At 53.5% G+C, this 24,505-nt stretch overlaps 1 protein-coding gene across 1 annotated transcript; it reads left to right on the plus strand.

Moving 5' to 3' along the window:
• The first annotated feature begins 19,344 nt into the window (after positions 1–19,344).
• Positions 19,345–24,019, plus strand: Cytl1 (cytokine like 1). The gene is made up of 4 exons (XM_004847304.3): positions 19,345–19,640; positions 21,556–21,600; positions 21,755–21,883; positions 23,325–24,019. Exons 1-4 carry the CDS (start codon positions 19,488–19,490, stop codon positions 23,406–23,408), a joined length of 411 nt encoding a protein of 136 aa, XP_004847361.1. The 5' UTR covers positions 19,345–19,487; the 3' UTR covers positions 23,409–24,019.
• Positions 24,020–24,505: the final 486 nt, after the last annotated feature.

Raw genomic sequence — 24,505 nt, forward strand, 5'->3', positions numbered from 1 at the left:
GGACGCGCGGGGCGGGCGGGGCGAGCTCCCTCCTCAGGTCGGAGTTGCGCGGAGCCGGAGGGGCCGAGCGCTCGCAAGGCGGGGTCCGCACCGCTGCCCCCTCCTCCGGGCGCCCCCGGGCTGAGGGCTCCGGGACCGGGGATCCCCGCGCCGGGCCACCGTGCCGCGCGGCTCGCAGGCTGCGGCGGGCGGGAGACGGTGGAGGCGGGGAGGGGAGGAGGAGGAGGAGAGCGAGGAGCGGGCGAGGGCCGCGGAGGGGGCGCGGCCGAGGAGCGCAGCCCCCGTGTGGCGAGGAGGACGGGCCGGCCGGCTGCACGGCGCTGGCGCCACCATCCACGCCCCCCTCCAACGCCAAGAGGAAGACACCCCTGCTCCCCGCTGGGGGCAGTGCGGGCCCCGCCTGGGCCGGAGCCAGGCGCCCCCTCCCCCGGGCCCTCGGTGGAGACGCGGGCGCGGCGTCTGCTCCTTTGTGTGCTCCTGCGTGTCCTGATGAATGAAAGTAGAGCCCAGACCTCGCGGGCCCAGTCTGATTCCACTCTGCGTGTAGGGAAACTGAGGCCCAAGGGAGCTGTGGTTTACCGCCCCAAATTGGTCTCCCTGGGGATAGCCGGGCGTGGGCCTCGGGATTCCCCCAAACTGCCTGGCCGGCACGGGCACCAGATTGAGGGGCGGGGTTCCCTTCAGGATTCCTGGGCTCGGCCGGAGCTCACGGGGAAAAGACTCGGGTACCTGGCCTGCTAAGGACTGGGGCGCCAGGATGCACGCAGGCTCGCCGGTCAGGTGGGTGGCACCCGCCCAGGGCTCCTCCGCTAGCGCCACACCGTTCAGGGCCGCGCGGGGCCGCCCACCCGGCCTCCTGCTGCGCGGCCGAGTCTCTGGCCTCGTCCTGCCATCTGCTGGGTGCTTGCTTTGCTAGAAAGAGGTTTGGGTTTTTGTCTCCTCTTCTCTTCTTTTCCCCTTCCGCTTCCCCTTCCCATCTCTTCCCCTTTCTTCTCTTTTCCTTTCCTTGCCTTTCCACTTAAGTCTTCTTTTCCTCTTTCCTTTTATTTCCTTATAAAAGATTTACTCCAATTGGCTGCATTTCCACATTTTACTTTTCATTTTTATAAAGCGCAGGAAGGCACACAAAAAGTTTAAAGAATCATCCTTAGCCTCTTGGCAAAATGCTCCTCCAATTAAAGTGAGCTATCAGTGGTAGACCTCCATCCCACTCCGCTTTTTGAAGCAGAGAAAATCCATCCTTTTTAGCCAACAGTGCTGGGAAAGCTGGGTATCCGCGTGCAGAGGACTGAAGCTAGATCCCTAGCTCTTACCCTGTACTAAAATTAAATTAAAATGGAGCGAAGACAGGTAAAATCAGAAACATCGAAACTGCTGGAAGACAACCAGGGGAGCCCCTTGAAGCCACGAGCACAGGCAAGGACTTCCTGAACAGGACTCCAGCGGCACAAGAGGAGCTAAGCTTGGACCTGCCCCTCCCAGCCCCAGGCAGCCCGACTCCTGGCCCTAACCACCCATTTCCGGAGCTGTGTGTTCCCGGAAGTTGTCTGTGAAATGGGGTGGGCCTTAACGTCCCAGGTTGCTGTTAGGATTCTACCTGATGATGTTTCTAATACCATATTAGTGATTGGGAAACAGTTCCCGCCTTTCACTCTGCCAGCAAGCCCCGGTGGTGCAGCCCAGCTACGCCAGGCCACACTGAATACAGCACAAAGGAGGCGCCTCAAGAGTCTGGGGACAAATGTGGGCAGGTAGGTGTGTAGGAGGAAGTGACTGTGCCAGGCCTGCACGGAGGACATAGGGATGCCACATGTGTGCCCTCTATCATGCTTCCCCGACCGCCTGAGAAGAGCTACCAGAGTAGACTGTGTTTGCAGATCAATGGGCCCAGGATGCAGACTGGAGCCCCACATGCATCCCGAGGCACACCTACAGGCTCACCGGCAAGAAAAATGTGTGCTCTCATACGCCACTGAGGTTGGGGGATTTTTTTTTAAAGCATTATCATAGGAATAGCTGACTGGTGTGTATACATGAAATCAAGTCATGCACACCAGTAATAAAAACTATGACTGATTCGTGCTGTGGTAGAAGGAATGCCTTGAAGGCTTCGGGATAGGGGAGGCATTTGCCCCAGCCCTGCTGGGCCAGGAAGGCAGAAGATCCCCAGAAGTGGTTCATGAGCATTTGTCCCTTCCTCTGCCTCCTTTGTTCAGCTTAGAAACTGGCAGGGCATGGGGCAGCTTTGATGGTGTGAATGGAAGAACGCAGGGCTGGGAGAGCCCTAGGAGCCTCCAGAATTCACCCAGGGCCAAGGGGGCTTCCTGGGAGAGGTGGCATTTATGCACTAGAAGAGCAAAGAAGGTTCAACATTTTTCCTCTCTGAAGAAGCAAAGAGAGGGCTGCCCATGCCAGCCTGGGGCCCAGCGGAAAGGGCACCTGGCAGCAGCCTGGGGGCGCCCACGACACGGGTGACCAGTGAGGACATGTGACGTGCTTGTGCAAGGGCTAACACTCAGTGGGGTGCCTGGGCCTCAGTGACCCTCCTTCCTCTCCCCACTTAGAGACAATGTGCCAGCCCCAGAGACTTCAGGTGCTGCTCATGGTGCCCCTTTCCATCCTTACCAGGACCCTGGAGGTTGTTGTAGTCATCATCTAGGGACAGAGAAACTGAGGCACCAGGAGGCTGAGGCAGGTGGAGGGGCTGAAGCATGGTGGGCCTAGGACTCAAAAGTGAAATACGTGTATCAGCTCTGCGTGGGTAACTGCAAAATGAAGTGTGACTATTTCTGCAGGTGTAAAATTCAAATTTAAAATTTTTCCCTTATAAATGCATATTTACATAGTATCTTAGCGTTTATTGAAACAATGATGAATACTGTCACTTTGAAAAAATTGTTTTTCAAACACTAACCTACCCCTGATAAGACACAGGTTATCACTACATTGACTGCATAACAAGGTGTTGGTACAATTGTCCTACTTGACAGATGGAAAGAGGGGGACCCAAGGTGTCAAATAACTTGTCCCTAGTGCCACAGTGAAGGGGCTTCATTTCCTAGGGCTGCTGTAAGAACTTACCACACACGTAGTGGCTCAAAATAGCAGAGCTGTCTTCTGTCGCTGTTCTGGAGCCCAGAAACCTGAAGTGAGAATGTGTCGGACTGCTTCCCTGAGGAGGATTTGCCCCATGCCTTGTGACTCAGCTGTCCCTGGCTGGGGACTGCAGGACTCCAGCCTCTGCTGGCAACTTCACATGTCCAAGGATCTAGGATCCCCCTCTGTAAGCAGGATGAAGCGTGTGGCTGATGTATGTGAAAGGACTGTCCCATTCTGTTGAGGAGAAACTGAGGCAGGGCAGAATGCTGAGCAGATCCAGTGGCTTTGGGGTCTCTTATGTAATGCAGGTGGGCGAGGTTGGTGGTGCGGACCCAGTAGAGGCACGGGGGAGGCAGTGAGGCTCAGTCAGGTCCTGGACAGGTTTTGGAGGCAGAGCTCACAGGATTTCCTGACGGGCTGGTTGAACGGAATGAAGGAGACATAAAGGATGATGAAAGCTTTGTGCCTGGACAGTTGTAAGAATAAAGATGGGGTCATGGTGTGGTGGGCAGGGGAAGAAGGTGGAGGCCAAGAGTGGCCTTGCAGAACAGCACCGGTATAGACCCGACCATCGATGCATGTTAACTCTTAGGAGGACAGAAGGACAGGTCACATGTAAGAGGTCTGCTGGGGGGTGGCAGCCCCTGGGCAGATGTGACTGGGTGCAGGGGAGAAACTGTGACCAGAAATGTAGATGAGGAGTACTGAGTGGATAGCTAATGTTGGAGACCCAAGACCTTGGAGATGCAAGGCCAAGCCAGGGACCCAGGAGACGGAGTGGAGGAAGTCAGAAGTGTCAGAGGCCCTGGGAGCCACGCAGAGGACAGCCAGTGTGTGGTCACCTGTGCCCAGTGAAAGACGCCCGCCCCAGAGGTGGCTGGAGCAGGTGGACGCATAGAAGGCAATGTATTGTCCTTGGGGGTGAATATAGGACACTTAGCACCATGTCCCCAAAATGCTCTTTGGTGTTCCCAAGTCTCTACAAGTCAAGGGGATACTCAGCAGACAGGCCCTGGAGTGTGAGGATAAAGTTATATGAGGGGCTGGGAACAGACAACTGCGCTGCCTGTGGGAGCTGCCCTCCTGCCGCTCCTGGGCGTCCCAGTCACACAAAGGAACCAAGAGCTCTGATGTCGCCGCCCTGTGGGGTCCTCTGCAAACCCCTCCCTGCGGCGACCTGGAGCAGAGCCGCTGCCGAGCACCACCTGACCCCTCTGCTGACCCTGCCAGGCAGCACTGCGGACTTCACACCTGTTGATTTCACTGTTGACTGGTGCGCCCCTTCCCTGGGATTGGGCCAGGAAGTGTTGCTGGATCTCTGCCTGCTGCTTGTGAACCTCTCTCACTAGTAAGTTGCAGCTGATGCCTATTAGTCTGAAACCCTGTCGCTGACAAGAAAGGTCTCTGGGTATTTTCTTTGGTCTCTTGGCCCACTTTCCCAGCACACCTGGGCTCTGGACCAGACAAGCCTGCAGAACAGCACCTGTACCTCCCCGACCATCCATGCATGTTGACTCTTGGGTGGGTGGGAGGACAACCCAAGCTGAGGAAAGCTGGGATGGGGCGGGGTCCGCCGTCTGCTGGCAAAAGGCTTCCTCCCTGCCATTTCCTCCTTCAGCGAACATGCTCTGAGCTTGGGTTGTGTGTCAGACCCTGGGCAGGAGCCAGACCAGGAAAGATAAGTAAATACAATCTGCCTCCTGTGACCAGCCCAGAAGTTCTCAGGCAAACAGGCCGGACTTCTGTGTGTGCAGTCATGAATAAAGGAATCATTTGGCACAAGGACTCTGTCAGACATAGAGCTCCAGATTTGTGAGAGATGTAAATGAAACTATATGCACGGTTAGCAAGAACACATGGCAAATGTGCTCCATTTACTAAGTTCAAGTGTGTGTCTTCATTCCCAATAGAGGGTGCAGTTCTGAACTCTTCCTGCTTGTAGCTCTAAAGTACACACAGAAGTAAAATTTGCAGCTATTGTCGGGAAAGCTTGAGACAGAGGAAACTCGATGGACATTTGTGGTCACAGCCTGCTGCCCACAGAAGCCAGACTGGAACACCATTCAACGGATGCTCAAGTAAAGATATCTTTTGTCACGGGACAGGGGCACACATGTAACCTGGACACCCCAAGCGGGACTGTCCTCCACTGGCTGCAAGGCTCATTTTCCATGAAGAAGTCTCTGGGAATGGAAAGGGGATGGGGTGACAATGTGGTACCACCTGTCCATCCCCAATCCCTTTAGCAGCAGGAGCCAGGACGCTCTTGCCATGACTCCTTGTGGCTACAGGCATCTGTCCCCTAATACCAATGGACCCTGGATGAACTACTCCGAAGCAAGCACATCCTCCTCCCAACCCTGTACGATGCAGTTCTGAACTTGACCTCAGCTGTCTTAAGATGAATCTGGCTCTGGGACTGGCCCTCTCGCCTGGCTCACAACTGATAACGTTCTGTGTGGTCTCCTAACTCTGTGCAAAAATTAAATGGTACAATAAAACCCCTCTACTTCTCTGCACCCAGCCTGCTGGGCTTTCTTGCGAGGTTGGCTATGGAGAGATCCCAGAAGCTCAGGTTTGGGGATTCTTCTGCGAATCTGGCAAGAGACTGAGTATGTGATTGCTACTTTGCAATCCCACATGCAAGCACCTCAATCTGACTTAAATGCATGTAAGCACTGTACAGCGCTGCAGCTGCTATTCCTATTACTGAGAACGTGACCCAGCATCCATGACAATTCCATTTCGAGCATTCAGTGTCCATGGGTGGAGCGTTTAATTTTATGTAACGTGATTGTGCCCCAGAGGCTAATGTGATTCCCGAGAGTGGGGTGTCATCTGTGCCAAGCCATTTTTTAGAGTCTGCTGGATCAGATTTTGTTATCGTTTTCGTTAAGCCTATTTTATTTAAAACTTGAGTCTTGTTGACTTAGAGTAAATACCGTCTGCTTGAACTCTGTTTCAATATGTTCCATTTGGCAGTGTTGTACATCACAAAGAGAAAGAAATGGGATGTGTGTTCTGTGGCCTGCCAAGATAAGGAACAGCTCGCACATGCAGGGCTGGCACGAAAATTACCTCACTCAGATGGTGAATTATCCCTAATGAATAAGAAATAATAATTTCAAAACGACATTTGTCGTTAAGAGTTGTGTGTGTGCATGCTTGCGTGTATGTGTGTGTGTGTGTGTAAGCTCACTCACAGTAAGGGTCCATAAATTGCTCCAAATGTGGTATGTCTGCATATCTTGGCATTATGGAACTCCCTAGAGGCATTTTCAGAGCTGGGAACTTGGTAGGCCAGCAAATCCGAGCTTCTCCTTCTTACATTAAAACAATTTGCATAGCAGCTCCATGGTGACCGCAAATGAAGTGTGTGCGCAGAGCTCCGCTGTAATGCAGACCAGGCCGGGGCAGAAGCAGGGGCCCCTCACTGCCAAATGCAACATCCACGGAGTGTGTTTCCCTGGATTTCTGCCTGGGTTTATGGGGATTCCTAGGAGCTTAAGGGAGTCACCATGAACACAATGAACACTGAAACTGTACTGGAACTTTGTGCGTGTGTGTGCGTGTGTGTGTGTGCGTGCATGCACATACATGTGGATTTGAGTATTTTCATAGGGGGAGGTGGTCCAGATCTTTCACATCGCCTTAAAAGGCTGTATGAGTCTTCCTGAAGAAAAGAGCTTAAAGCACTAATCCAAAGAATCTTCTGCATCTGGGAGAAGATTCTTCTCTCAGGAACCAGGCACAGCACATAGCAGAAATCACCATTAGGATGCAGGACATAGTACAGGACACCACATACTGAGGCAGAAAGTGTGTGACCATGGAGGCAGATCACGGGCCTCAGAGAGTCTGCAGCCACTGCCTCATCTTGTGGCCTTAATAAGCTACTTCCCTTCTCTGGCCTCAGTTTCTCAATCTACAAGCGGCAAAAATGAAGAAGTTGGGCTGAGTGGCAGAAACTGCTACTGGGTCCTTAGTATCTATTTGCTCCTTTTCTTTCGTTGTACTGACAACACATACACTCAGGTTTAGCAGAGCATGTGACCCCTGGCTAGATATGGCATTTCCCAGCTTCCTTCACAGGTGAGAGTGGTCATGTGATTATAGGCTCCAGCCAATAGGATATGAGGAATGATGTGCAGATTGACTGCACTCTCCTTGCCCTCTACCACCAACCAGGCTAGAGAGGACAGTCCCCTACGGAGGGACAGAGCAACCAGGCAAAAGCACCATAGTCCAGGACATGCTCTGGGAGCAGAACACCCTTCTGAACTTGGACCACCCACCCCGTTCTGGAGAACAGTGCGCCATCTTGGCGATTCCCCTGTATTGTGGATTTGGGATTCCTTTGGTTGACTACCTGAGCCCATTTCTTAACTAATATACACAGGATGAGGCTAAGGTCATTGTTGTCCTCCCTCACTTCTGAGATGACATAAGCATGTAACAGATGTTCAGCAAACTGCAGAATGATTGAACAAACGAGCAGCACATGGTTTTAATGGGCAAGTCAGGAATACCACGGGCATGATTTGTGAACCAGCATGGCCATGTCTGCAACCCTTCCGTCTTACTTCTGAGAACCAAGTGTGACCAGGAACTCAAGGTGCCTGGCATTGTCTTACCCCAGTGTCTTCCAAAGGAAGGACAGAGGCGGAGGAGGACTCAGCGGGAGCAAGGAGATGGAGCACACACCTACCACTTCCACTTCTCCTGTCCGTTCCGTTGATCAGGCATTCACTCAACAATCAAATGCCCACTGCATCCAGGCACCTGCAGGTGTAGATAGTCCCTGTGCCAACCCTCTCGAGTCAAGGCAGGAGCACCCAGTGACAAGAGCAGCACTGATGAACCCAGCTGAAACATGGTGACATTTTCAGGAGCACACAAGCCTCCAGCCCAGCAAGAAGAGAAGTAGCTGTCTGTACACACCTCTGCCGACCCTAAGACACTGGCTCACATACTCAGTCCTTCAGCTTGAACAAGCTGCTGCTTCCAGTTATTCATCTGCAAAATGGGGATCACTTTTCCTAATGTTCAGACTCAGAAAATGATACCCTAGAGCCTGACATGCCGACTTGCTGGGCTGGAGACACAGGCTCAGAACCCAAGTCCCTCTGACCTCCCCCACCCAGCCTCCCAGTCATCTTAGAGCCTCTCTCCCTCCCAAAGCAAAGCTCAGAGAGGCTTCCTGTGAACTTCCGGCACCTGACCAAGGAGACTTCTTCCAAAAGAATTGCAGTGGTCACAAAACCCTCCCAGGAAACTCATGACATAACTGAAAGCAGATGTTAATCACTGGGGAGGAAGAGATGGACTTTGTCACCAGACACCTTCATCTGTTCTTCCAAGGGCAGCTCGAGACTAAGGCCAGCTTTGTTCTCAGTGACCTCCATGGCTCACCTCATGAGCCCAGGGGAACTTTTATCACACACTAGCGCTTGTCCTTTAGGCCCAGTCATTTCCCCTGAAAACCCATTTACAAATTGTCCACACCCCTACCACCCCCTCTTCTGGGAGGAAGGGATGGGAGTTTCTAAATCTCCTTGGGTTGTTGGGATCTGTGGTCCCTCTTCTTATGCAGATCAATAAATTTGCTCGCCTTTTCCCCAGTTGATCTGTCCCTTGCCAGCTTATCAGGCAGCCTCTAACTTCCATGTCAACACTGCACTATCTTGCAGCGTCACTGTGAGCTTCCAGTCAAATACCCAACAGCGAGCCTGTCAAGGGCTCAGTGATGATGGTGGGCACTGAGTGGGGAGCATGAGTCACAGGGGTGCGGCCTACTAGTTCTCAGTAGGGCGTGACACCCCCCCACACACACCTGACAATGCCTGGAGACATTTTTGATTGTTGTGACTGAAGTGGAAGTGGAGCAGTGCTGCTGGCCCCTCCCAGAGACCAAGGATAGGGTTCCCCATCCCACAATGCACAGCCCATCCCCAACACAGAAGTGCGCCCCCACCCTAACTCAGAGGCGTCTTTGTGGAGAAACCACCCGAAATACCAACTCCACACAAAGCAGCTCACTAGAGACCTGTGGTGTGCAATTTGAATGCCAGCCTTGCCTTGGGGTTTAATACATGATCATAAAACAGCGTGCCTGTGACTGCATGGGAATTCTGGAAGCACTTGCTTCCAAGTGGTGGCAGCCGGGCTCCCGTTCCTTCTGTCCGTGTGGCTGCCAGGACCTCACCCAAGTGTCCCAGGTCCGCTCTGTGGCTCATCGGGAAGCATCCCTGTGCTCCGGTCTGACTGCAACTGCAGAGTTTATTCTCTGATTCCAGGGACAGACCCAATTTGCATAATCAGAACCAGAATGAGCCCTTGGTGGGTCCAGAGAGAAACGCAGTGATGATGCCCTAGGGGTGAACTATGGTGAGGGAAGCAGTTTTTCAGCCAATATTTGTTGAGCACCAACTACCCTTCAAGGCTGTGCTAAAAGGCTGGGAGTTCTGCAGGGAGGAGCACAATGAGGCTCTCCGCCCAGTGAACTCTGTGCTCTGTGACTGCAGCGGCCACCACTGTGCTTGCTTTGCCCCAGCCTGCGATGTCGGGGGAGCGATATTTATTACAAGTGAGCCAGTTATACTTTTTGAAAACAAACATGAGCCCTTCAGAGTTTTTCACAATTACTTTAGTTTGCATTTCTGATAAAAAAAAAAAATACATTCCAGAGCTAGGTGTGGTGGCACATACCTGTCATCCCAGCTCTCAGGAGGCTGAGGCAGGAGAACTGCCATGAGTCTGAAGACAGCCTGGGCTAACATAGCAAGACCTTGTCTCAAAAAGAAAACAAAAAACATTCTACTATTTTGACTTTGAACGCAAACCTTGTAAAAGACTTTTGCTCACTAAATATGAGTCCAAGTCCCTGCTGAGAAGCCCGATCACCCCTTTCCTGCCTGGGGGACCTTACCTAGCCCCCAAGGCTGGCCTAGTAATCTCTCATTTGGAAAGCTGCGCTGTTCTTATCCCAACTTCCGACAAAGCGCACAGTCCTCAGCCACAGCCATGCTCTGGATCCCCCATGTTGCAGTGGGTGTACACGGGGTCGCCCAGCACGGTGAGAGCCAGCACTGTCGCACAAAGTGTCCCCCTGACATGATCCTCCTCCTCCTCCTCTTGCATGAGGCCGCTGCACTTACCCCAAGGAGCCTGGTGGCGAATCCAAGATGGCCCCAGACCATCTGCCGGTTGAGGACAGCGTCATGTTTTCCTTTGATAGAAATTGCTGTAAACTTTAGATCAACACGGGGTGGTCAAAACACAGGGTGAATGCTTATGTAAAATGATTGATTCCAGCAAAAGACACATTGGCATTAATCCCCCTCAAAATACTCCCTCTTGCTTCAAACATACCCATCCCATCATACTTGGAGATGGGTCTTTTACTGTAGTAAGTTTTTAAAAACCTAAAGATTCACTGTAGTTTTTGATTACCCCATGAATGTGGGCAAGGGGAGCTGGTGAGTATTTTCAGAGCACTCCGGATAAGGAATAGTGCATCTAGAGGCCCAGAGGGAGGCGGGAAGGGGGTAATCTGGGGTAATCTGGGGCACGTGGTTTGTGAACATCCGATGCCCACACCGAAGCGATTATTATTATGGTGTGCCTGGTGAGAAAGGCAGGAGGAATCCCTCCTGTGCATCTTCAAGATCCCTTTTCAAAAGTGGTTGTAAAGAGAAAGTACTACCAGAAGCAGCAGCCGCGGGGCTTCAACAGGTCTCTGCCCTTCTCACCTTCTCTATTTAGGCTGCAGCAAGCCCAGCTCTCGGGAGCTGTCTCCCTCCCGGAGGAAGAAGAAGGACCTATTCAAATGAAAGTTTTCAAAACTGGAGGTCACGCTCGACACAGCAAACCATGCCAGAATCCTCGGGAGGCCAAGCCAATTTCTACAGCGGTCTCTGCCAGGGCTGAAATGCTTTCTGTCCACCCTGGTGTGTGCTGGCTGCGGGCTTCCCGGAGACGCAGGAGCCAAAACATTCAGGATACTCCCCAAGGGAGGGAGGAAGCCCCAACCTCACATGCTGGCATCCACAGGCCCGGGAGCAGGGGTTCTGGGGCTGGGCCAGCCCGGAAAAGGCTTATTGGGAGCCTGTCCTCCAGCTGCGGATCCAAGTGGCCGGCCATGCTGACAGGGGGAGGCAAGGGCATCATCTGTTCATTCATCAGACCGGCCTTGTCCTCCTTGCGCTGGGACCCGAGTCCTGGCCCAGCCCAGCCCACACTCCAGCCCCTCCGGGTCCTGTGTGCCCATGGGTGTTTGGCGGTGTGGACCCAAGTTTATGGGGCTGGCAGTCACATAAACTGTAACAGCAAAGCCACTGTGCTCACCCAGGCCAGACTCAGTCTGAGGTTTGTGCATCTGGCCCTCTTACTCCTCTCTCAGGACTCAGAGTTCTCTCACTCGGGAATGACGGGTGTTTAGGGTCAGGGATGCGGCAGTTACCCTGATTTGACCACAATCCAGTGTACGTGTAAATCGAAGCATGAAGTTGTACCTCAGCAGCACGGACCATCATTGTGTGCTAACTGTAAATAAAATAAAAATTTAAGACGCCCTCTCTCAGCCTCCTGTGGGAGATGCTAGCGTTGACTCCACTTTACAAATGAAGAGAAAGAAAAAGTCACCCTGCTAGGGAGTGACAGAGCTGGTAGGAGAGGTAGGAGAGGTAGGAGAGGCTTCTAAAAAACGAGGAATAGCAAGCGATTGCAAGGGGTTGGTGTCTCCTGGGGGCAGAGCTCCAGTCTGGGAAGATGAGAAAGTTCTGGAGACAGAGGAGGTACAACTGTGTGAATGTGCTTAATGCCACCAAACTGTAAAAGTGGTTTTAATGTATGTGATGCATATTTTACTGCAATGCATTTTTTCGTGGGTACAGGGGAATACAGCGTAGTGTAGGAAATAACTATTACATTGCACGAAACATAAGGGATCATCTTTCATTATAAAAGGAACCACTAAAGATGGAAGTTGCAGTCTGGATGATGGATTGATTGATTTTGGAACTCAGGAGTCCCAGTGGCTGTGGGTCTCCGGTCCCAGGCTGCAGACGCAGGACGCAGACACCACAAACGTGTTCAGCTAAGTCAGTTTGGCTAATTTGTTGGCAAGAGTCTATGAGGTGAGTCATTCAGCATCCTCTACACAGAGCAAAGGGCAAAGCACTGCCATCTTTAAATGCAGCCTCTCACGCAAGGTGGTCTCTGCCACCAGATGGGTTTCTAAGTGCTCCGGAGATGAGGGTCTGGCGGGGAGACCAGCTTTGAAGATGGGGACCCCTTTCTGCCTAAGGTGGGCGCCCACTTCAGGGCTGGCAATGCAGCCTGGTGTGGCTGCTGAGGAGATCAAGGCCAGGTGTCAATGCCATCTACCCCTGGCAGACTTAAATGTGGCACTGGATAGGGCCCAGCCAGTCACCTCAGCCTACTCCCAGAAGAGAAATGAGTGCTCTGATAACTGGACTCTTCAGAGAAATGAATCTCTACAAGGAGAATGGAGCAACAGACCCCAAACTGCTCCATAAATAAAATCCACCTTCATTTTCCATAGAAAGTGAAGTTCAAAGATAACATGGGACTAGCCGGGGTTATACAGTATGAAGATTAATGGCATGCATCAGCGTGGCTTGGCCACAGCACCAAATAGCTGGTCAACAATTTAAGATGTTTCTGTGAAGGTATTTTAAAAATGAGATACACATTCAAATCACAGATTCTGAGTAATGCAGATTATGCACCATATCGCAGGTGGGCCTGGTTCAATCAGTTGAAGGCCCAGGAAAAGACTGGCGCCCACTGAGGAAGAAGGAATTCCGACTCCAGACTGCCTAGGCTTGAGCTGCAAAGTCTGCTGTTCCCTTGGCCTCCAGTCCACCTCCCTTCCCTGTAAGTTTTGAATTTACCAAGTGTCCACTACTGGATGAGTCAGTTCTTTAAAATTGAGAGAGAGAGAGAGAGAGAGAGAGAGAGAGAGAGAGAGAGAGAATATCCTCAGCCAGGACCTCACATGGCAGGGAGGAGGAAACAGCATGGCAGAGCATGCAGCACAGCATGCACAGGCTTTCAAGGCTTCTGCCTGGCAGAGAAACCCAGCCCCTTGGGCAGGCATGGCGGCACGTGCCGGGAGTCCCAGTTGCTGGAGAGCCTGAGGTGGGAGCACCTTCAAGCCAAGGAGTTAGAGGCTGGCCTGAGCCATATAACAAGACCTCATCTCAAAAATAAATATCTAACGATAACACCAAACAAGAACCCTCCTCATCTTCCCGCTCTCCCTTCTCATTGCACAAAATCATCCATGTGACTTCCAGGGACCAGAGGCTCACCCCTGACCTGGGCCCAGAAAAGAGGAGGCTGGACACATTTGATGCCCAGCACTAATGACTGGCACAACCATGGAATCATCAAAAGGAGCACAGCTCTAGGAGCTCCAACTTTGTCTAGCCACTCTGCTGGGCGCCATATTGGTTGTCATTTGCAAGGGACAGAAAGAAACCTCCCCCAAACCACCTCAGACTGAAAGGACTCTGTATTAGCTCTGTAGCTGAAAATGACCCAGGGAGCTTGCAGTGTCTGTGGAGGACATGGGAATGCAGCACCATCTGCCTTCTCTTCCTCCGGCCATCTCCCTCTCTGCTTATCACCTGTAGCTCTCTTAGTTCTCTTGCAGACAGACAGCTCCCAGGCAGGAGGCTCACACTGGCAGCCACAGCGCAGCCATGACACAGCCATGGCAGTGGCATGAGAAAGAGGCTCTCTCCTGTGCCCATCTGCTAGCCCGGGGAAAACTCTGATGGGTCCATCCTGGTCCATATGCCCACCACCATCCCTGCAACAGGCAGGCAAGAACTATTCCGAAACAGGTTTAAAGACTAGGCTGATTGGACAGAAAGATGAAAAACAAAAAAGGGAGGGAGGGAGGGAGGGAGGGAGGATGAAAGCATGGTTGTCAGAGTCAGTCCAGCTGTTTCACGTTTATTTCATCTTCACCAAAGTTATCTTTGCATCTTGCCAAAGGATGACAAGATCTGCACTGTCATGTGCTAACAGAAGTGGGATCTGAGCTGAAGACACTTCAGGACTCTTCCCGAAAGGCTTTTGCTGAGTCCCTTCCGCATAGGCAGGTGTGGGGGGGTTACTGGGGACAGAGCCCCTCCTGTATGCTGTTCCTATGAGAGCATGAGTCTGTATTTGGGGGCATCCGGAGGGAGGTCTCTCTTCTAAAACACAGGGCTCTTCTCATAATCCCGGCCCCAAAGCAAAGCCCAGCCTCAGTGTTGATCTCCCTTCCTTCCCTCTGCACCAGTGGGCCAAATTTCTATTGGGTTTGCCAAGAGCAAAAGTAACACGCTAAAAACATGTCCTATAAACATCAGGAGAAGTGCTGCTTTTAACCGTGGGGTTCCAACATCAGCGGGAACACAGGACACAGTGTCCTGGCTGCTGGCTCAACTGCTTTCCTGTCCCAACTCCACCAGGCTGGCACTGCTGGATTGGGCCAGCCCATGTCCTGGGCTCCTGGCTTCTGACCTCAATGCAGGTGGCAGTGGGGAGACACACACGTGGCCCCTTGCTGTCAAAGTGGTCTTTGGTGCTCGCTGGGACTCTGTGTGACCTAGCGCATGCACCGTTTCCTGTGGAAGCGACCACCAGCGTCATCCCTGTGTTACCCGCAAAGACTCCTTCTGTGGCTAGAGCTGGCAACAGAGGAGAACCGAGATCAGCTGTGGCGATTTCAGCCTTGGACACTGTCACAAGTAACAACAGGGAGACACAGACTGGAAAGGCGCTAGTCTGTGTTCCGTGGGGCCAAGCTCCGTGGGGCCAGAGCAATAGCCAGAGCCTGTCTGTTTCCTGCGGTACCCTCAGGAATGTCCCACACCCTCTTGGGGCTGACAACAAGGAGTCCTTTCCTGGCTGCTTGCGTCACTGTGGCAACATGCTGGTCTGGAACAGCCCGAGGGAAAAGGTTCAGTAAGTGCTCTTTCTCCACCAATGCCAAAAAAGTGTCCCAAGCCCTGAAGACACCACAGGGCACACAGGGGGGCTGTCTGAATCTGTCTTCTGCAGCTGAATACCTGAGATGGGTAGTTTATAAGTAACAGCAGCTTATTTAGCTCCTGGTTCTGGAGCCTGGGAACTCCAGAGCACGGCGTCACCATCTAACGGGGTCGTCCACGGTGGAGGGAGAAGGGATGACACCTAGTGAGTCAGCCATGGGGGAAGACAGAGCGGGCAGCAGACCTGCCCTGAGAACACTACCCAGTTCCTGGACAGCTGCAGTAATTCCTGGTGAGGAGATGAGAGAGAGAGGCCCAAGACCAGCCACTTCCCAAAGCTCCCTCCTCTCCATCCTTAACACTTAACCCAGCAGCCGGCGCATTAAAGCAGAAGTCCTAGAGAGCACACTGGGAGCAGCTCAGCTCTGGCAGCTGAGGTGTGGTGTCCGCCAGTAGGGAATCGCAGAAGCTTAGCAGGGAGACGCAGGGCATTGGCCGCGGGACATGGAACCTTGGTCCGTGGTGGCCCACGTTAGAGGATGAGTGTAGTGGACATTGTGATGACCTCTCGTCCCCCAGCCCACCGTCCTCCCATGTCCCAGCTCTGCGACCCATCCCCAGACTGAGCGGAGAGCTGTGATCACATCTGCCCTGCTGCAGCTGGGGGTGGACGCCTTTGCTGGGCAAGTCCCCAAGTCATAGTTTGGGGTTCCCCAGAAGCAGACTGAGGCAAGAACTTGGATGCAGATGGTCAAAGCTCCTGTGGAGAAGGGACACAAGGCAGGAGGGAGCCAATGGATCTCGGGGTCCAGCATGGGGTCTGGGCCCGCGTCCTGCTAGGGACATCAGAGACTGGAGAGCGCACTGGTCGGCAGCCCCCTACCCGGCTGTGCAGGGACTGCAGGTAAAGCCTTTAACCAGCCTTCCCCTACTGGCTGAGGCATTGAGAGTACCCGCTACCTCTGGCCTGTGCCCTGCGGGGCAAGGATGGGCGCCATGGCCAGAGGAAGCCCCCAGCCAGCCAGCCACCCTGAGACTGGGGGCCAAGGAGCTGAGGGCAGGACGCAGCCAGGCCTGCTGCAGTGGTCATGGGGCAGGCGTCGCCTCTGGGACAGGGACGGGAAAGCATGAGTCCTTATCCGGCGTGTGCATTGCCCTTGCTATTCTCCTCCATGAGGACAGCAGCCCCATGTCTGTCACTGTCTTATCCTGGCTGCTGCCACAGTGCTCTGCGCATAGTAGGTGCTCAGTAGACAGTGCCTGGGGAAGCACAATGGCTCTCGCTGAGGTGCCTGCAGGCTCGTGAGCTCTGGGTGAGCGGCTAAGGAGGAACCTCCCAGGTATGGGGTCTGTGCGTGGAGAGACCTCTGGGGGACAACAAAGGTCTTAGTTTTCTATGGGGAGATTCCTGCCTGGAGTTTTTCCCCCTCAATACTGGGGATTGAACCCAGGGCCTTTACACTGAGCTACATTCCCAGTCCTTAATTTTTTTTTTTTTTTTTTTTTGCAACAAGATCTTCCTAAGTCTCAATTTGCCAGTCTGGGCTTGAACTTCCAGTCTTCCTGCCTCAGCCTCCCAGAGTGCTGGGACTACAGGTGGGTGCTTCTCGTGGCTCTGGTGGCCTCAGCCGGATGCCTGGAAGGGGCTGGATGGGAAGGGGTATCCCGGGCACTCGGAGCCAGTCTACATTCAGGGTCCGCCAAGCAGCCCATGCAAGTTGGAGCATGTGGGTTTCTCTCCACTGTTCTGCCCATGCTGGAAATAGAACCCAGGGCCTCTCGCACACCAGGCAAGCACTCACCTTTGAGCCACTCCTAGCCCCACTTCACAGACTTCTTGTCAAGCTTGTGCTCCACTGAGTCGCAAGAGCAGCCATGTGGCCACTCGGGCACCATCTCACTGTGTCCCCCTCTGCCTGGCTGGTGCTGGGTGACCAGATCAGCCCAGTCCTGGAGAAGGGCACAACTAGTAAGGCGAACCCCATGTGTTGCCATGCTCAGGCTCAGGAGAGGACCCAGGGACCTAGCGGAGCTGGGACACCCAGATACACAGCTGCACACCTGCTTTCCCCCTGCTTGGGAGCTTCCCCATCTCCCTGCTTCCGGCTCTGCAGGGTGAGGGTAGGCTGTGGGGTGGCCTGGGGCCTGCACTCTGCCTCCCACTGGGCTGTGACTCCTGGGGACCCCGCACCCCCACATCTCATTTGGAACAAGAAGACCTGAGGGGAGAGCCTGTCACTCTTCCACCCTACAAACAAGTGCACGAACTCTCAGCTCCGAGAATCCCATGTGCCTGGAAGCTGGGACCACAACCCCGTACCATGTGCTGGGGAAACAAGGTCACCCTCCCAGCGACACATTACTCTCAGTTTCCAGACCAGGTGCAGAGGACCCCAATTCCCAGCATGGTGATGGCTCCTGGGCTTGTTTTTCTCCCCAGTTCTGAATGTGAGGCCTGTAATCAACTCACCCAGAAGGCCAGAGCATTTCAAGCCGATCTGGGTTCAAGTCAGCCAGGGAGGCCTGTGCCCCCCACCCCCCAGGGAGGGAGCTGGAATGCTCCGTCCAGAGGAAACAGGTCTGTGGGCTGTGGCTGCCTCTAGCACAATCAGTCCTGCCCCGTCTGCCTGCGAGCAGCTGCCAGACACATGAGCTGGGTCTGGGTCGGGCGCTCCACTTGCTGTGTTTAGAGAACACGCCGCTGCCTCCAAAACAGGAAGACCCAGCTCTGCTCCCTGCCCTGGGCTGTGCACACCAGAAACTAGATCAACAAGACGTGGGCACTGGAAATGGCTGCACACTTCGGCCAGGGTGACTCTACCTGTTTACAGGATCGCCGGAGCCCAGGACACCACGCTCCGTTTCCCTGGTACCTGCAGGTGTCATCTTTGGATGTTTGTTGAGGGACTGCAAGGGCACCTGGCCCTGCCCCTGCCCTCCCTTGGAGCACAAGGCTTTGGAGCCAGGCCAGCCCACTGCTGCCTGGGTTCCTAGCCCCTCTGTACCCCTCAGCTTCCTTGCTGGGAAATGGCAATGGCCCACTGGGTTTGGTGTCTGTCACCCGGGGCATTGCAAGAGTAGCCGGCCTAAGGGAGCGAGATCTCTCTCCTTCTGGCTGTTCCCAGATTTGGGGCAGCACAAGGATCCAACTCACCCAATGGCCAGGGTCCTGCTCCCCGAGGCTTCCACATGGAGGGACAGAAGGACGTGAGGAGAACAGGCATGGAGCCATATCTAGGCTTCCTGATCTCAGCCACGCTGCTGAAGCTCTCTGGGCCTCCATTTCCCCACTGGTAAACAGGCTGTTCTCTGAGGCAAGTGCCTGCAGGGACACTCGTAGGATTCAACGGAGATGGCGAGGTTCAGTGCTCGGACTGCCGGATCTTCACAGTGTGTCTGGCCTGGGTCCTGCTTAGTCCTCCACCATCTCCTTTGCACTTCTGAGCTAGGGCCGCTTGTCACTCCACTGCACACATGAGGAGAGGGGGACACAAGAAGCTGGCTGGCTGGCTGTGGTGGTGACGCTGTAATCCCAGCACTCTGGGAGGCTGGGGCAAGGGGGCCTTAGCAAAACTCTGTCTCAAAATTTAAAAAAGAAAAGTTTAAAGGGCTGGGGATGTAGCTCAGTACAAAGGCCCTAGGTTTAATCTCCAAGGAGGAAGAGGAGGAGAAGTTGGCCCAAGGCCACATGCAGCCAGAAGACAGTGGCCCTGCTCTGCACCCTGGCATTCAGGTGCCTAAGTGGGGTTCCCTCCTCTAGCTGGTACTGCCCCAGCGCTGCCCCAGCCCTTCCTGTGCCCACTTCTGACCTTGTGAGGGGCCTCAGAGAGGCTCTCACACCTGGTGCCAGGGCAGCCTCAGACAAAAAGACCCCTGTATGTGGGGGGAAGTGGGGACCCACCCAGGGCACCTGCCTGATCAGGGATTGGACCCTGGTGGCTGACACCAGTCTGCCTGACCCCAAACCCCTCCGCCTGGAGGCAGGAGCTTGGTGGGTCACATCTGGTCCACCAACCCCCAGTTCTGCTCCACTAGGTGAGCCAGCTTTAAAATCCGCCCTGTCTGTGCGGGCAGACCGCCCCGTCCTGGCCTCTGATCCAGGCTGCCGTGTTCTCTCTCAGCCCGCTCATCAGAAGCGGATCGCCAGCTCGGGAGGGGTGAGGCTGCGTCCCTTCCAGGTGCTCCCTGCCAGGCGCCTGTCCTCTAACCGATCCCTCCCGGGATGGGGAGGGCCAGGGGGCGTGGCGCACCTTCCTCCTGCCAGCTGGACCCCTCGCCTTGGGCCCAAAGGAAGCGGAGGCGGGACTGGCCCTGGACCACCCCCAGCCCAGGGCTGTATAAAGGCGTGCGGTGCCGGTGCCGGTGGAAGCCCGCACCATGGCGCCCCGCTCGCCAGCCCTGCTCCTCCTGCTGCTCCTTGCCGGGCCCCCGGCAGGAAGGCCCGCACCCCCGACCTGCTACTCCCGGATGCTGGGCCTCAGCCGCGAGATCACGGGGGACTTCCAGCTCCTGCAGGCTGCAGAGCCAGCGGTGAGTCTCGGCCGCAAAGATCTCCTCTCCGAAGCGTAGCCTTGGCCAGGGCCAGGCGTGGCGGTGCTGGCCTGTGAGTACAGCTGCCACAGGAGAGGCTGAGCAGGAGGCCGGCTGCCTGTTCGAATCCAACTTGGGCAGTTTAGGGAGACCTCGTCTCAAGACTTTTTTAAAAGGTTGGAGGGGACTGGGGATGTAGCTCAGGGGTAGAGAGTAGAGCACCCCTGGGTGCCGTCCCCAGTACGGAAGGGGGGGGGCTTTTTAATTAGAAGAAAAGGAATCAAAGATACAAGTTGTGTTGGAACTTGCTAGCAAATACCAGAGAAGCCTTTGTAAAATGTAAAAAACTGGAAAGAAAATAAAAGAAAAGATCAGCTTCCACCGACTCCAAACCCAAGAATTAGGGGTTGAAGAGGTAAGCGTTCTGTAGTCCCCATGTCAGTGGGTGAGCTGTCGGGGCCAAGGGGTGACACAGAGCTGCCCTCGCCCTGCCCTGCCCTGCTGAGGGGCTGCAGCGGATCCCTCAGCCTCCCATCTCAGTTTCCCTCTCTGTGAAATGGGTAACAAGAGCACCCAGCCCTGCCTGGCTTCAGAGAGGCTGACAGGAGCCTGCAGGACAGAGGTTAGCAGGGAGCAAAACCCAGGCACTCTGGCGCAGAAGCCCCGAGGGGCAGCGTGGCCCGGGATCCAGCACAGACACCAAAGCCATTAAACTTCATTAGGAGCTTGGGCAAAATTTTAAAGTGTCTCTGGACTGTTTGTAAAGGCTTCAAACAGAACTAATGCTTCTCAGATGTTGGGGCTTGCAGTACCCTCACACCTCTTTATATTTTCTTTTTAAAAGAGCATGCATTTATGTCTCACTATAAAAGTAATATACTTTGTAGAACTGTTGAAAATGCACAAAGGACAAAGAAGAAAATAAAAAGTGCTTGTAATTCTACCACTAGAGGTAACTGCTGCTCTAAGGGTCTGGAGGATGGTATTTCTGCTTCCTGTCTAAGCAGATGTGGTCAAATATATGCCACTGGAGGTACGGGGGTGCAACAAAATTTAGATTCAAAGGCACACGTAATTTCAACTTACTCATGACACCATCAAATCAGTTCATTGTTTTGTGCATTTGGTTGGATAGTTGCACTACTTAGCCACAATTCCTTGCTATCCAATACAGAGAGTGCTCATCTTTTACAGGAATCTGATTTTAGAAGGCAAACAAAACAAAAACAAAATCAAAAAAAAAAAAAGAAAAGGCTGGGAACTGCAGAGCCGGAAGGAAGTAGAAAGAAAATGTATGTATTCTACTGCTTTGATTTCACAGCTGAGAAACGGAGTCACAGAAAAGGAAGTTATTTGCCCCAAATCACATGGAATTACTGTAGGACAGGAACAGCGTCTCCCGGACTTGCATCCTGCAAGACACAACCCTAACATACAGCAGCGTAGGAGCACACGGATAGCTGTACCTGTCAACTACCATATTTTGTACTTTAGTAAATCTAGGTTCCACTGAAGAACGTAAATGATATAAGTAACATAAATCACATACATTTGTTACTATATATTATTTATATATAAATATATCTAACTGCCTAGATTAATATAGCTAATGACTGCCATATAATAAACAACTCTAAAATTCTTATATGTGTATATAAATAGGCAGGGGAGGCGTGATAGAGTGCCCTAATGCACAGCAAATATCTTGAGAGCTGTGCTCTGAAAGTTGATTTCTGCCAGAGCAGATCCCCATCTGGGGCAGGTGTGACACATGCACAAGAAAGCACTGTGGCTGTGGTGGCACCAGGAAGGGCCGGGGACCCGGGCTGGGCTGCTGTTGGCAGGGCTGCCAGGGCCCTCTGGGACAGGCCGAACGCGTGTCCCTGCGAGCACCCAGCATGCGTCTCTTCTGCAGGAGGCCTGTGTGCGGTACCTGCCCCGTCTGTACCTGGACATCCACGTAAGACTCTGCCCTCGGGAGGGAGCGGGGTGGGTCTGAGCCCCTGCTGCTGAAGCCTAGCGTGGTGTGGGGAGTCGGTGGGGTCTGTGCAGGAGGAGAGGAGCTTAGCGCCGCCCCTTGGCTGCTGACTTCCCCCACATGTGGCCTACCCCAGAATTACTGCGTGCTGGCCCAGCTGCGAGACTTTGTGGCCTCACCACAGTGCTGGAAAGTGGCCCAGGTGGACGCCCTGAGGGACAAAGTGCGGAAGCTCTACACCATCATGAACTCCTTCTGCAGGCGGGTGCGTGTGCCTTTGGGAGTCCTCTCTGCTCGCCGCCAGGCTGGATGCGCTGAGCTTCGGGGGCAGGGGGCTGAGTGGGCTGCGGGGAGGAGCTAGAAGGCTCAGAAGGCTCATCCTGTCCAGAAAGCCCTTGGGCTACCCCAGGCCCTAGCTGAGTGATGCAGTCAGGGTGAGGCCCCTCACCTCCAGGAGCTGCACAGATGTGGGGCCACACTCAGGGCGACCCCTCCCTGCCCAGGGCAGGCCAGAGAGACTTTCCTGAGGAGGAGGGGGCTCCACAGGTGCTCTGTGGTTCTGGTAGGAGAAGGGAAGGGGACGGAAAGCCATGGACCTCACGACCCAGACTCCAGCTCCAGGTGCCTTGCACTGGGTGGTAGCTTCCCCATCATGCTGAGGAACGGTCTCCTTACACATGAACTGGGGACAGCACAGAGCCCACCTCCTGCCATTGCTGGAAGGATAATACTGATTATACCCTTGCAGTGTGCCATCGATATCACAAATGCCTCCCTCCTAGGAAGCTTAGCAGGGTGACCTGCCCTAGAGTTCCTAGCACCTGCTGGCCACAGCAAGCCTTTCCCAAACTTTTAATGATTAGACATTACATTTTCATTTCTTTGTCCTTGTAGCAAAGATCGGTTCTATATTTCCTCTGAAGCTCTGACCCTCCTTTTACCCTTCTCTCCTCGGTCTGTGGGTGTATGTCAGCTTTCCTGTCACTGTGACACAATTCCTCACACCCATAAATTAAAGGAGGCAAGGTGAATAGGCTCATGGTTTCAGAGGGTTCAGTCCATGGTCAGCTAGCTCCAAGGCAGAAACATCATGGTGGAAGGGCATGGTGAGCAGAGGTGCTTAGGTCATGGTGACCTAGGAGCAGAGCCAGAGCCAGAGAGGAGGGGGTGAGAGAGCAGACATAGACCCCCAAGTCACCCAGAAGTGAACTCCACCAATCCCCTGGATGGATCCCCAAGCCAATCAAGTTGACGTTCAGCCCTAACCACCACAGTGGGGGAAGACGGAAAGATAATACAAGCATGATATGGTCTGGCAAGTGATGTGCACTCACTGTAAGGGACCAAAGGTGAGTACTGGTGCTGCTCTGCACAATGTTTCCAATGCCTGGTCCTGAGTCATTGCTCAGTAGTCCAGGTACATTCATTCATTCATTCATCATTCATTCACTCTCCTGCCCATTTGACCACCCATGCATGTGGTAAACCAATGTACGAGTGAATCCCATATGTAAGAATGTTAAGAACATACGAGATCCTACGAGAGTGAGAAGAAAGACAGGGCCAACTCTCCTTGGGGAGTCAGAGGTGGGACGTTTTCACACAACGGGGAACATTTGAATGGTCTAAGGAGGACCAAGCCCTGCATTCACACATGGCTCCAGGCCACCTTCAGGACTACCCTGCTCACCATGCATCTTTTGCAGGACTTGGTCTTCCTGTCGGATGACTGCACTGCCTTGGAATACCCAATCCCAGTAACCACCAGCCTTCCAGATCATCAGAGCTAAGGCAGCCAGGCCAAAGAACAACCCAAGAGGACAGGGCTGCGCCAGCTGTGCCTCCGTCCCACAGGCCTCCCTCCCTGTTCCTGTAGCGTCTGGACCTGTCACGTGTCTGTCCCTTCCGGAAAGTAGGTTTGGGGCTCCTACTCAGGAGCCTCCATGGAGCACAGAGTCAGAAGCCAGCTTGGTTACGTCTTGCCACAGTGGTTAGATGTGCTGGAGAAAAAGGCTCAGCAGCCTCTCTTTGTGAACAAATAACAAGAACAAGCAAACTAGTGTGTCCTTATTCCTGCTCTGATGGAAGAACCATGCTGTTTTTCTTTCTGGATAGGAACCTGCTTACACTTAACCAAGCCTCTATTTTATACCTTCTCCCACCACTTTCCTTCCTTTCTTTTTTTTGCTTTTCTTTTTTTTTTTGGTACCAGGGATTGAACTCTAGACCTTTTGCTTACGCAGCAGGCAGCGGAACCACTGAGCTAAATCCCCAGCCCTCCTTCCTTTCATTTTTAAGAAATCTTACTACTGCTTTTGAGATGCATTTATAGTGCTGACAGAAACCACTCTTTCATAGAAAGGTGGTGGAAATCAAATAAAGACCCTTTTCACAGTGAGAAGTATGTGTCCCGCTGTGTTTGTTCCTGGTGGTGTCAGATGGTTCTTTCCACGCTTTCCCTGGGGGCTCCCAGGTGTCACATGCTGCATTTTTCTCCACGTGTCTGTCAGGTGCAGGTGTCTGGCTGTGTTTCACCCCACTTGCCCTGAATGTCTGCTCCTAAATTGTCTGAAGATGCTCCAATTCATGCTGGGGACAGACTGTCCCTTTGGGGAGTAGATGCTGGGGACAGTTGCTTTGTACCCACAGCAGAACAGTGCCCTGTGTTCTTTGACTGCAGCAGAAACCTGTGGATTGGCATCCGAGTAGTTGGAGGCTGTCCTAGGTTAAGGGACTTGACCTGCCCAGGTCACCAGCTAGCAGTGGGGAATCTGGGGTGGAACCCAGGGCTGTGTGACTCCAAAGCCTCTGCTCTTGAGAGCACTCCAAAACTGGTTCCCTGCATAGGAAACATGCTCATTTAGTTAATTCATGAACCCAACAATAA

The sequence above is a fragment of the Heterocephalus glaber genome, unplaced genomic scaffold (genome assembly GCF_053883595.1).
Source record: "Heterocephalus glaber isolate CG9 unplaced genomic scaffold, H.glaber_assembly_v1.0 deba00001509, whole genome shotgun sequence".
NCBI lineage: Eukaryota > Metazoa > Chordata > Mammalia > Rodentia > Bathyergidae > Heterocephalus > Heterocephalus glaber.